Source organism: Clinocottus analis, unplaced genomic scaffold (assembly GCF_023055335.1).
Source record: "Clinocottus analis isolate CAN_PGR_092001 unplaced genomic scaffold, fCliAna1.0.p SCAF_11, whole genome shotgun sequence".
Taxonomy (NCBI): Eukaryota; Metazoa; Chordata; class Actinopteri; order Perciformes; family Cottidae; genus Clinocottus; species Clinocottus analis.
In genome coordinates this window covers 18,663,014-18,676,838 of record NW_027175832.1, presented here as the reverse complement: position 1 = coordinate 18,676,838, position 13,825 = coordinate 18,663,014, and the positions used below count along the sequence as shown (strand labels likewise).

At 46.1% G+C, this 13,825-nt stretch overlaps 1 protein-coding gene across 3 annotated transcripts in view; it reads left to right on the top strand.

Moving 5' to 3' along the window:
• The window catches only part of cadm3 (cell adhesion molecule 3), a 97,048-nt gene that overhangs the window by 50,736 nt on the left and 32,487 nt on the right, over positions 1-13,825 (top strand). For all 3 annotated transcript variants that reach the window (XM_068604977.1, XM_068604983.1, XM_068604969.1), the window contains exon 4: positions 9,160-9,312. In XM_068604977.1, the coding sequence (XP_068461078.1) occupies positions 9,160-9,312 (153 nt within the window). The remainder of the gene's footprint in view (positions 1-9,159; positions 9,313-13,825) is intronic.

Here is a 13,825-nt window from a genome sequence, read left to right as displayed (position 1 = left end):
CAGACATCAGACGGGCCTCAGTACGATTTAACAAGGTAATGGCTCTCCGGTGATTTATAAACCTCAGTGGACGGAGGGAGCTCTCGCCGAGCGCGCGGTTATTGAGTAGGCAGACTTCAACTGTGGTAAAAGTGACTGTTGTTGTAAATCATTTTATTAAAAAGCACGCAAAGCACTTTTAAAGTTTACAGTGTTGAGGACTCTTAAGTGAACAGGCACAAAAAAACAGATTGAAATTAATGATCAGATCCCCGCTGAGCCTCTCGGAGAGCAAGACAAACTGACAACGACTGCGCTCGACGCCACTCCGCATGAGAGATGCCTTCTTTTTTTTTGACATTTTCTGAAAAACTATTGATCCAAAGCGCATCAGTCAAAGTTTTCTTGGTGTCTGGGAAAGGCTCTCTGGAGAATGTATTAGCAGCCATCACGGGATTGAAAAAGACTGCAGACGAGACTTTTGAAATCCAGCACCTGAAAGAAAGCATTTTTATCCTCTTTGTATTCTCTGAACTCTATATTATTCCTGATGTATTTAAAGTCATCACGTGCATTGGAAGACAAGTGCAAGGAGAAGAAAGAGACGGGAGTACAAAGAAATAAAAAAATGAGAAATCCAATTTATTTTTCAGGTTAATTAAGTAAACGTATGAAAAGAATCCTGTGTGATTCAGAAATTGGCCTTTTGCCCCTCATCCACAGATATAAAAATAGAAAAATCAATTAGCCACGCATGGATTTCATACTGTATTATTCTCATTGCTGGGGCTCCACACAACAATTAAATACATTTTTAATGAAAAATACCGCAACAAAGGCGTGATTGTGCAAGTCTCTTATCGTTCATCTCATGTTGAGTCCGCACGTCACTTAAACAGGTGGACGTTTATTAATTTCACTATTATTTGTTTTGTTGCCGAGAGTTCAGAGAGAAGATCGATACCACTCTCGCGTCCGTGCGCTAAAAAAGAAGCTTCGCCAGCACCCGGATAGCTCATAGCTTAGCATCAAGTTCATCCCACCAGTACCTCCAAAGCTTACTAATTAGCATGCTAAATGTTCTCTGATAGCAGCCAACAACTATTAGCTATGTAAAGGTAGAGTGGAGTAATGTTTACCTGAGCAGAGAAGCACGACACTCTTCTTCTTCTTCCTTCTTTTAGTGCATGTGAGCGCGTCCCACTGGCTAGCTAGAGCCGCTGCTCTGCACCGAAGTCAAATTAGCGTTGCCGCTGAAAACGCTCCCCGCTCGCTTTACATTACATTCAGCTGACGCTTTTATCGAAAGCCACTTTTTACATTCCCTGTCCTCCATTGACACAGCAACGGGGAGCAATTCGAGGTTAAGTGGACACATCCACGTGGACTAGCGGGCATGCTAACCACTGAGCCACAGTCGCCCCCTAGCTCACGGCTAGCTCAGCCGTCGTCAACGCGAGAGCCGTGTGTGTGTGGAGGGAATAGATATGCTCGAAAGCACATAATGAGCACTTCTAAGTTTATTTCATCTATAAAAAATAGTTGTAAGCAACTTCCTGGTGTCTTAAATAAGTGAACCAAGCCTTGGCAGCTGCTTCCCCCTGTTGTCTTAATTCCAAGCTAAGCTAACCGTCTCTTGGCTCTAGCTTCAAATCTAAGGGACAGATATGAGAGTGGTATTGATCTTCTCATCTCACTCGCGGCAACAAAGCAGATATGCTTATTTCCCAAAATGTCTAACTCTCCCTTCAAACTAGCCTCTCGTGGAAGTGCGATTAAACCGCATAAGGACATCCGGTCGGTTGGAGATGAAAGAAAGAGAAGGGCCGCACACACAAACCACGGCGTCAAACTGAATCAATCAAATCAAAGCATAACAGGACATCAAGAGAAATCCAAAAGAGGTAGCGACAATATTTCCCTCTTTACTTTGCATTAGTCTGAACTTGTTTCTAGAAACATGAGCGGCGAGGCAGAGTGACGGCGGCGCCGACAACCCGAGGCTGCAGGCTGATGGTGACAGCCATTATGATAATTGCTTCCTTGGCTTCTTTTTCGCTGTAAAAGGGGCAGGAAAGCTGAGCATCTTTCGCGTTGGCATTATGCACTTGACTCTGTTATGCTTTCTTTCTAATCCATTTGCACCGAGCGGAGCAGCCAGCGTGAGCAGTGTCTTCCCCAGGTAATCTGCTTCTTAGGATGTGTCATCGGTCAATGTTATTTGCCAGAAATCCCCAATGGACTCTTTTTTTCTTCTTCCCTTCACTTCTTTTCCCGCCGCTGTAAATACTACATGGCGGGATTTCACTGGCACGGTGCTTGAAGCTAATACACCGTGGGGAACATTTCTCTCTCAAGTTTCGTCTGGAACTAATGCCGCCTTGCTTCAATTTGCACCACCTTGGGCAAAGTTTGGTTCATCGCGCTCTTTCCATTGATTTTGCAGACATTTTGCGCCGCCGCCTCTAAATGATTATTTTTTAATTCGGTCTGAAGGAATCGGGCGGGAGAGGAGATGAGTGGATCGAGAGGGAGGCGGGGGTGGCTAAAACAGACAGAGGTGTGTGTTTATCAAACGTTTCATCGTCGGCGCACTGATCCAGGATCAATTGGCGCTCTCAGATCAGTTGGGGCGGGAATGATCAAGGGAAGGCCGCGGCCACTGAACCCGGATCAGCTGTCGGAAAGGCCGGATAATTAGGGAGCTGGTGGAGAATATTCAGAAAACAGATGGGAGGATGGAGGCGGCGTGTGTGGAAGAGAGAGAGAGAGAGAGAGATGGAGAGAAGAAGAGAGGCTGTCTCTTTGGATGTGTGTGTGTCAGCTAAATGTACAACAAAACGAGGCAGCGAGAGAGAAAGAGAGAGAGAGAGTTGAGTGATGAGAGAAGGAGGGAGGGGAAGACAGGACAAGAAAGAAAAGGGAGGAGAAGAAAGCGGGAATGCAAACGACGGTTGGCGGCTAAGAAAAATGGACAGAGAGGGAAGCGGGAAGAAGAGGTGAAACGCAGATTCAGTTCAAGGAGACGAGGAGACGTCGGAGGGCAGAAGCTAAGAGGGAGACAGAGAGATAGAAATACGAAGAAAAAAATTGGTCTATAACTGATTTACTTTGCCTCGGCAACTCAGGTTTCTCCCGTCGTGCCAATGAGTCAAATCTCAATTTGAGCGAGAGAGAGAGAGAGAGAGAGAGAGAGAGAGAGAGAGAGAGAGAGTTCTCGGGCAGAGCGCGAACTTTTAGTTGGAAAGGCATAAGGAGGTAGGAGGCAAGATGAAAAAGGAATATATGTATGTGCACCCAATGTTTGAAGTTGAAAGAGCATGAGGAAGATTCACGGGGGAGGAGGAAGAGGAGGAGGACGAGGAGGTGGTGGGGGAAGGAAGGAGAGTACAGACGAAGAAATAGCCGCTGTGACCAGATCAACAAGTTGGACCTTTGGGGAGTATCGAGTCTCGAGTTCGAGCTCGCAGACGAGAACCACTATGTGGCCAAGCACACACACACACACACCTACACACACCTACACACACACACACACACACACGGAGACAGACTTTCAAACACCGCCGTACAAAGAGGTTTGGAGGTTGATAAGCAGATCCTGTACTTGATATGTAATCAACGCACAAATGCTCCATCTCCTCGGCTCAAAGCCCTCCTGACACCACTTATAAACCCCTCACACGCTCCATCCTATGCACACACGTGGAATTGCAAAGTGGAAGGAGACGCTGCTCTAAGAAGGAGGTTTCTATCTTGCTCATCTCAGAAGACCCAGGGGGCTCCTCCATCCCCCCAACGACACCACCAGACTGTCGGGGGGGTGATCCACCGCGCCGGATCAGCCGCCGTGCGCCAACGTCTCCGAGTTTGTTTTCCCCGCTGTTGTTTTTATCTTTTAAGTGTCGGCTCCAGTTTTGGCGTGACACTCGCTAACACCCGGACTTATTAACGGCTCACAGCGAATTAGTAATTAACGATGCGTCGCGTCCGTTATCGACTTTGTCCTCATGTGCGATGATTCCTTGTGTTCTGCCCTGATCGCGACGTCACGTTTCACACAAACGTTCGTGAAGCAAAATGCTGCGTTTCCATCCTGATGCGCCAAAGATCGCAACCAAAAATGAGTCGACTGTGTTTTTAATATGATTTTAAAGTCAAAAACCTTCTGCTTTAACATTGCAATGTTTGAACATGGCCATGTTTAAACCTTCTGCTTTAACATTGCAATGTTTGAACATGGCCATGTTTAAACCTTCTGCTTTAACATAGCAATTTGGTTTTCAAGTAAGACGCTTTGTTTTCCGAAAACCTCCAATTAATACATTTTTTTCCTTTATTATTTATTCCGTGTTTCTCGCTGCCTCGTGAGCAGACGGCTTTTCCGCGCCGTGACGCCCGTGAATCACGGCGGACGTTGCCAAGGAGAAGTCAGACGCACAAAACACACAAGTCAAAAGGCTTTGTTGTTACAGGTAAAGGAGCCAAACACAATGCCGCAGCTGCCGAATCTGGTTTAAACGACTGCACCTTTTTTAATCAGGTTTATTCTTTTTTTTCTGGGCCCTTCATCAGGTAGTGAAAGCGCTCAGCATGGAGCCGAGCCGTAATCCATAATCATCGTGGTAGGAGCCAAATGGGAGCACATTATTACTGGATCTGTACACTGGGAGCTTGTCAGACAACAGAAAGGGCACAGGGGCTTTTTGACCGCGATCACACACACTGTCCTGATTCAAGCTGCATTGGAGTAATGGTGGACATCAAGGGAGCGCACCGAGACAATAAACACACATTATACCGCTCCACCTGTCCGTAGATCCTTAAAGCAAAGCAAGGGAACGAAAAACGACCCAAACACCAACGACAGTTCACATAATATTTACTCCAAAACAAAAAGGGTTCGCGAAAAACAGACCATGGATTGAACAAAACCCAAAACAGGACTCAAACAGTATGAACCGACAAGGAGAGAAATGGGGTTTAAATACAAGAGGAGACGAGCAACAGGTGGACACAATGACAGCAGCACAGGTGCAGGAACCAGGTAGACACACAACCACCAGGGCAGGAAGTGCAGAGACACAGGGGACACAAGACTACAAAATAAAACAGGAAACAACTCAAACCCCGTCACGTGATGGAGGCAGAACAGTGGCGGCCTCCCTCAACAATTACATTGTCTTAAAGCAGTTTAGTAGGAGGAGTTTGAAGACCGTCTTTGTGTGCTCACGAAACAAAAATGCAGACTAGATGTCTCCTTTTTAAACATGCACGAGAAGAGGAAACTACAACACAAAGGCCGTCGGTTCTTGGAAAGTTGGACTGTGTAAACTCAGACGTTTGGGAGTTTCGTGTCCATCCAAGATGCCGGTCACCTCACACGCTGTATGAGAAAATAATAACGATCCACTTCTCCGTCTAACCGCACAGATGCGCACGTCCTCGGCTAATCCAGTTTATCTCAATACTCAGAAATTCATTACATCCCTTCAGCAAAGAAACAAAAGCCAAACAGCCGAGTGTGACCTATTGGCGGACTATTTATGTTGCTCATATCGCAGGCTAAACCGCACAAGGCCCATGTACCGTTTTCAGGGGCGTCCCGATCGATTGGGCCCCGTAACTAGATATCACACCGCTTCAGAAAATCCATCACACCTGTACTCTCGAGCAATATACATCGTTTATAATGAAAAACGAAAGAACACAAAAAAAAGAGGGGAGAAAAGAAAAAGAAGGCCCGGAGTCAGAAAAGATTAGAAAACGGGACGAGATGTAAGAGAGAGAGACGGAGAGGAACAAGAAAGAGGGGGAAGAGAGGGAGGTGGAGGAGGGAGGAGGGGAAGGGAATTAAGGAGACTGATGGCTGAGAGCAGGGTCCAAGGGGCAGGGATAAGTGTGTGTGTGTGTGTGTGTGTGTGTGAGTGAGTGAGTGAGTGACCATATGCCTCAAACACACACACACACACACACACACACACACACACACACACAAAGAGAGAGCGTGTAGCTCATGAAGATAAATGCAGTGACCTTGCTTAGTGATAAGGCATGGAGATAAAGTAGTGTTGGATGAAATAACTGAAAAACACCAAGAGAAACAGAGGTGTGTGTGCGCGTGTGTGTGTGTGTGTGTGTCTGCGTGTGCGTGCGCGAGTGCAATATAGAGATAGACAGGTGAAACGACAGATGGGAAGATGGAGAGACTCGGGATGAGATATTGAGACAGAAAGAGATGAGGAGACAAACAGACACAGATGTGGCTCAATACAGAGAGACGCAAATAAAGAATACGATATGAAAGCAGACGGCGACCATATCACAGTGTGAGACTACACACACACACACAACCACACACACACACACACTTATTTGGAGCCGCCCACAGAATACACAGAGATTTTCAGAATAAGACGACTTACATAACACGAGCAGGAACGTTTAAAAAAAATAATCTGACCCTCACTGGTCGAAGTTCTCACCTTGGGATGTGACCGCGGACTCAGGTGTGTACTCGGGTGTGTACTCGGGTGTGTGTACTCTGGTGTGCTAACTGTGCTTTCAGTGCTTTAAACTTTCCACTTCTCCAACGACCTTCAAGAAGAGACTTTTCTGGTCGTAGAAATAAATCAGACCGTATAGAAGTCTCTTGATTAAATAGCCGTTTACTGGTTTTTTTCACATGGGTTTATTACATCAATGGACATTATTAACATGAGTTTATGGTCTCAATTGCTAATTTTGACGCGGCGCTACCACGGCGTGGTCCGTTTTCGTCTTTCCACTTTAACCCTTTACAGTTCATTCTAACATTTTGGGCACGTAGAAGGAAGAGGATAGAAACGTCTTCCTCAGCGTTGGTTGTACTTTGCTCCGCCCTCACGGTCACTTCTGGTTTCAAAGAACCAAGATGGCGACGGCGAAAAAGGTCAAACTCGAGGCTTCAAAAAAACCCGTCGTCTTCTGACCAGGGTCACAGTGGCTACGTTTACAGTCTCTGACTACAGCTAACAACAGCTAAAATATGCTAAGCTAATAACTTACAACAACCTTGGAACGTGCAAACAAATCGAGACTGTTCCCTCCACTTGACCGCGGCCACTCCTGGTTTGAAGGAACTAAGATGGCGACGGCCAAAAGATCACAACACCTAAAACATGGCCGCTAATTTAGCCGTAGCTTCTCAAACGTCGACTCCTCTTGTTCCAGAGCGAAAAGACAACAACAACGCCCCTCTGTAATTAACAACAACCTTGGAACGTGCAAACAAATCGAGACTTGACCGCGGCCACTCCTGGTTTCAAAGAACCAAGATGGCGGCGGCCAAGAGGTCAAACTCGAGGCTTCAAAAAACCCGTCAGCTAAAATATCGCTGCTAATTCAGCTGGAGCTCCTCAATTGTCGAGACGTTAAGACAACAACAACAACGCCCAAAGGTAACTTACAACAACCTTGGGATGTGCAAACATATCGGACTATTCCCTTTCACTTGACCGCGGTAGTTTTCTCTTTTTCCTTTTTGCAGGTGTCTGCTTTCGTTCTTTATACTTCGTGTCATTATTATTGCGGGGGAGCTCGATGGCGCCAGAGAACAAAGCTGAACGGAGCTTTATCCAGACGGACGGACGGACGGATAGGTAGACGGATAGACGTCGAGATAGACAGGCAGATAGGGAGGCGGGGAGACAGACAGACTGCAATCACGCTGCACAAACAACCGTAGAGGTCAACGCCATCACGGGAAACGAGCGGGTTATTTCGTTGCATTTCATCATCATCATCTATCTCGGTCGCTTGTGCTCTCTCTCCCCCTTTCATGGCTGGATTTCTCATTGATGACAAAGCCATTTATGTCTCTCTCATGTTTCTCCCCCCTCCTCCCCCCTCCCCCCCCCGTCCCCACTGCCTCTCCCTTATTCTCCTTTGCTATTTGTGCTTCCTCTGTTTTATTTTTCGGTCCTTCTTCTCTCCCTCTACACTTTCTCCGGTCTCTCATTCTCAATTTGCGTCTCCTCTCTCTTCGCTCCCCTCTTTGTCTCTCTTTGCCTTGTTGCCGCTCACATCTCACAGCTATTTTCTTCCTACCCCTCACCTCCTCGTCTTCCTCACTCCTCCTCCTCCTCCTCCCTCCCTCTTACATCATTTTCTCTCCAAACACCTCTCCCCCAAGCTCCTTCCCAGTTTACCTTTTTTCTTTCTCGTGATTTAAATTCCGCTCGTCATCTTTCTTACTTTCCTCTTTCCCCTCTCTCTCCGCCCTCCCCAACCTTGGTCGCCCTCTTTTACACGGTTTCTTACTCTCTTCCCAACTCCCTTATTTTTCTCGCTACTTCTCCTTTTTTCTTGTCATTGTTTCTTTCTCTTCAGCCTTCAGCATCGTCGCCTTTGACTTCCTCTTTTCTCTTTTCCTCCTTTTACCTTCGTATTTCACTGTCATTCTTCCTGCCTACATCCCCTCTTTTCTCTTTCCCTCTCCTCCACTTTTCTTCTCGCTATCCTTTCCACATCTTTCCCCTCTTCTCGCTTCTTCTACCTTCTAATCTCATGATCCCTTTTACCTCCTTATACTGTCTCCTCTCTTTTCAGCCTCCTCTCATCTTCCTCCATACTTCACCTGATTTCTTTTATCCATCCGTCATGGTCTTTCCCTTCCCATCTCTCCATCACCTCCCTTTCTTAATCCTTAGATCCTCTCATGTTTTCTCCTCTCCCTCTTTTCTCTTTCTCCCTCTTCCTTCTTATGTTGTATTGCACAGCTCTCCTCTCCTCTATCATCCCTCAACTCCCCTTTTTTTGTCATCCCCCTCATCTTGTCCACCACTTTTCCTTCTTTCCTTTCATCTCAAAGCTCTTTCTGTCTTTCTACCTGACTCATTCTCTTCCTCCTTTCTCTGCCTCCTCTTCCTCCTCCTCCTTTGTTCGCTCTCCTCTTTATTACATGACCCCTGTACACGGCAAATATGAAGAAAAACATTGGAAATCCATTGCAATAATAAGACAATTTAGAAAAGTTCAAAGCCCAAAAAAAAAAAGATCCTGAAAATGTAATTAAGTCAATTAATACAATATTTCGTTTAAGCATACCTTTTACGGCCTAAATCCCCTTAAATAATTCATGAAGCTCATCACATATGCACATTTCTAAATGTTGACACCCGGCTCCTCTTCCTCCTCCAGCGCTGAGAGATAACCGCATCCAGCTGCACCGCTCGACACCCACCGAGCTCTCCATCACCATCGCCGAGGTGCAGCTGTCCGACGAGGGCGAGTACACCTGCTCCATCTTCACCATGCCGGTCCGCACCGCCCGAGCTACAGTCACCGTGCTAGGTGGGTCACACACACACACACACACACACACACAGTATGTGTCCACACTATCACACACTGTGCGTATCGGTGGGTAAAAGCTGTCTCCTTGATGATGCCAAAAAACAGAGGTTGAAACTTTTCCAGACCTTGAAACGCACCCTGGACTAGCAAGCCGATTAGCTCATTCACTTGCTAGCAACTTTGTTGCTGCAGAAATCAATGCGATCTTTTGTTTTTTACAGGTTTTTTTGGAGTGAAACTCCCTTTACACTATTAATTCTTTCTATCTCCTGTCTGTCCTTGAAGGAGAATCCCTCATCCCCCATCGAGGTGCAGTCTTTTACTAGAGAAATGCTCTTTGTTCTCGGCGAGGCGTAATGCCGCTGACTGATATTCTTGCCTTCCCCGTCTGGAGCGCGTCTCCTTCGGGACTGATTGACGGCAGCGCAAATCAGCTTGACTGCAGTCGATCTTGATTTCTCTCCCCCCGAAAAAAAACAAAACCTGTGGGATCGTGACAAATCTGAATGGATGATTCAAAGCTTTTTTGGCATCTTTTCTTATTTTCTCCTCACTTGTCACGTTGTTTATAAAAAAAAAATTCACAACTCGCTGTGCCAGCGGGGTTTTTCAGACTACACACAGAGACGTCGTGGGCCCGTCGACAAAATGACAAGAGTAGTTTAGCATTTTTACAACGGCGAAGGAGAAAAAAAAGGTGGGCTCAAAGCCACCTCGATGCGTCCGTGCCGGCTCCAGATTCGACACCTGTGGACGTCCACCGTGGCTAGCAGAGGCGGCCATTTTGGCTCGCGAGCAACGCGGTGCTACTTCTATTAAGTGAGAAGCCTTATGAATGAGGGATTAGAAAATAATGTCTGCAATCAATGCAACAATGGCTGAGATATCTCATTTTGTGGGTCAAGGCCTTTACCCACCGGGGGGCGAGTGGAGCCTGTGTTTTTCTCGCGATCGATTCAAACGTCAATATGTTTTGTTTTTTTCTGCAGCTGCTGTTTTCATCATGGATACTTTCACATGGAACACAAATATTAATGGATTTTCATACTGAAAATAAAGACCTCAACCCCGCCACGTTACATGTAATATACGCCAGAGGCTCCTTTGTTCGAACTAAACCTTGATGAAGGCAGAGCATACCACTTTTACCCTTTCACAATAAAAGCCCGAGACATACACAGTACACGATGTGGTCTTTGACCAGAGGGGATCTCAGAGTATTTTTGCTTCAAGGAAACTCAATAAAATAGCTTACAGTTAACCTCCAACAGGCTGCCAGACTGCTGGGTCAATAGGTTCCTGGTAGTTGGTGCTCTGCCCGCTTGAATCTATTCAAACCCGTTATTGAATAAGTGCCGCGACTGTCGCAAATTCGCATCCTCGCCAGCGTGAATAGCTTCGGGGTGTCTAAAATATTCTTGCATCTTTTTTTTTTGTCTCGTCTGTTCGTCACCGGGGTGCGAAGGCGCGCAAAGCTGCAAAAATCCCTGCGTGTGCTACACGCTTCCCATGATGCCGTTGATCTCCATCTTTTTTTTTTTGCCTGGAATAATCAGATGTTCACTTGTGAAATTGAGTTTCCCTGAAAAGTAGTAAACTAAAGTGTCGCAGATTAATTAACAAATAAATTGAGAGAATGTAATTCAAATAAAAAAATGTATATTTCCCCCCAAATGATCCCTTCTTTGGACCCGTTGCGTTATGTCTCCATCCTTCCCTGTGACGCCTCCATCCAGTGAGATCCAGATCCCCGCTCGCGGCATTGAACCGCGCTACGTGTGCGGTTACGACCTCATATAACTCTCGTGCGGATATGAACCGGCTCCACTCATCTTCTTCTCCTCGGGGATGGATGTTACCGCTGAAGTGTGACGCCTCCCTGCAGCCTCGCCCATAAATTGCGGCCGTCCCGTCCGTGGTCAGCGGGCCTGCTTATCGATCCGATATCGGGCTAATCGGCTTTGGAAACCCCCGCGAAACAATCTCTCAAGTATGGATTTTTTATTAGCCAGGTTGTTATTTGGTCTCGGCGTGAGCTCATTCAGGCCGTATCTCGTGGGTTTCACTTGAAGAGGAGAACAAAGCACAACAAAAGCGCTTCGCTTTTGGCAAACACTGTGTGACGCTCAAACCACCGGCCGCCCAGCCGCAGTGGACACTCACTGTATGCGCGGCAGAGACAGCTGGTGGGGTATTCCTGGGAGGTTGTGGTGGGCAGATTTATCGCCAATGTTTCCAGACATCCAATGCCACTTTAAAATGACTTCTAGACAGTTTTTTTTCCCCTCAACAAACTCACCATATGATACAGACGTAGAATATCAGCTTGATTCGTGATATTGAGTTTTCTTTTTTCACACGGCGTCCTCTCAGCTTTTCTAAATGAATGCACTCTTATGTGCCAACATGTTCTTGGATGGAAACTGAGCTGCAGAGGCTTTCTGCCTAATTCACTCAGAGAAATGCTAAAAAAAAAATTGTGATATTCAGGGTGGTGGCAGGATGGCTTACGACGGCTGTTCTGCAGCTGATAGGGCCCAAAAATTGTTGTTTCCCCCCCAAAAAAAGTGGATGTTTGTCGGTCCGGAGCTGCGGGAAACATCTTTGAATAAATCATTGTGTTGATATTTACTCAAATGTTTTTGGCAGCGCTGCAAAGTATATTGAAATTAATTAAATATAGTCGCCCTGGACAACGGCATGAACAGCCCGCCTGAAATGTTAATGTACTGTTTGTGTGTGTGTGTGTGTGGGGGGGGGGGGGGGGGTGTAAGTAGGGGGAAGGTTTGTGTATGTCGAAGCGAGGGTAAAGGCGGGCTCTCCATGAGCTCTTTAAATCCTAATTAACATCACAGCCACTCCTCCATATTTCTTCCAATTGTGCAGTAATTGTGATTTTTTTTCTTTTTTTTGGTGGTATCCTGGTAATCGACGGCTGTGACACTGTATTCAGCGTTCAATGAATATTTCATGACCCCTGAGAGGGAGCCGAGTCATTAAAAATGTATGGTAAGATGTCTAAAAAGCGCATCGACCCCTGTGGGTAAATCCTCCCGAAAGACACGGCGTTTTGGGCCGGCGGCGTTCATGTGTGGTTCATTCTTGTTTTGACACATGCGGCGTTCTGACAGACACACACAGACACACACACTCAGGCGTGTAACTGCTGAGTGCGGTCAGTTTTAAGTGTGTGTGTGTGTCTGTTAGTGTAAGCTGTGTGGCGGGCCTCTCCGCTCTCCCCTGAGCGAGCTGGAGAATAATTTATAATGGCTTTATTCTCCTTTATTCTCCTTGTAGAGGAAAGGGCCTCGACAGGGCTCCTCCAGCCAATTCTATATGTGCAGTATTATTCTCTCATTAATATTCAGTGCTCCTTTACTGCCAGAGAGCTTCCGCACACAGTGCACTACATCAAATACCGCTACATTAAAAATTGACCACATTTTTATTTTTTGATCTATACCTTGGTTAGCTCGCAGCTTTTTATTTTGGTGTTTGGTCAGTTTGCTTGTCTGTCTGCAGGCGCTGAACAAAAGAACAGCGACAAGAGCGTTTGATCTAATGCCACAGCACCTGTAACAACTATCCATCCATCTGTATATCTATCTATCTATCTATCTATCTATCTATCTATCTATCTATCTATCTATCTATCTATCTATCTATCTATCTATCTATCTATCTATCTGTATATCTCTACATCTGTATATCCATCTATCTATCTATCTATCTGTCTGTCTGTCTGTCTGTCTGTCTGTCTGTCTGTCTGTCTGTCTGTCTGTCTGTCTGTCTGTCTGTCTGTCTGTCCGTCCGTCCGTCCGTCCGTCCGTCCGTCCGTCCGTCCATCCATCCATCCATCCATCCATCCATCTATCCATTGTATATCTATCTATCTATCTATCTATCTATCTATTTATCTGTCTGTCTGTCTGTCTGTCTGTCTGTCTGTCTGTCTGTCTGTCTGTCTGTCCATCCATCCATCCATCCATCCATCCATCCATCCATCCATCCATCTATCCATTGTACAATCTATCCATCTATCCATCGTTCTACCTATCCATCATCCATCCATCTATCAAACTATCCATCTACTTTTCTATTCATCCATCCATCCGTTCCCACAATCTATTGTCTTCACTCCCTGAAAACTTGTAATATTGGAACACATTCATTAATTGGAACAACGTCCTGTCAATTAGAAAGAAAACACATCGGTTTCCCTCCCGGCCTTCCTTCACGATGGCCTCTCCCCTCCATAACTCTAACGCTCACATTTCCATCTATCTATCCACTCTTTCAGCCTTCTTCTTCTTCTCCCTTCCCCTCGCCGTCCATCACTCGGCCCTCTCTCCTCCTGTAATGGTGCTCTGTGGTAGCTGGAAAAAGAAGAAAAAAAACCCAGAATGTTCATTATTTCCAAAAGCAGAATGACAGTAAACTCCGCCAGCACTTGGAGAACAGCGCCGCCCACAACGGCTCCAGATGGAGCACGGCAAGAAGGTTTCCTGGA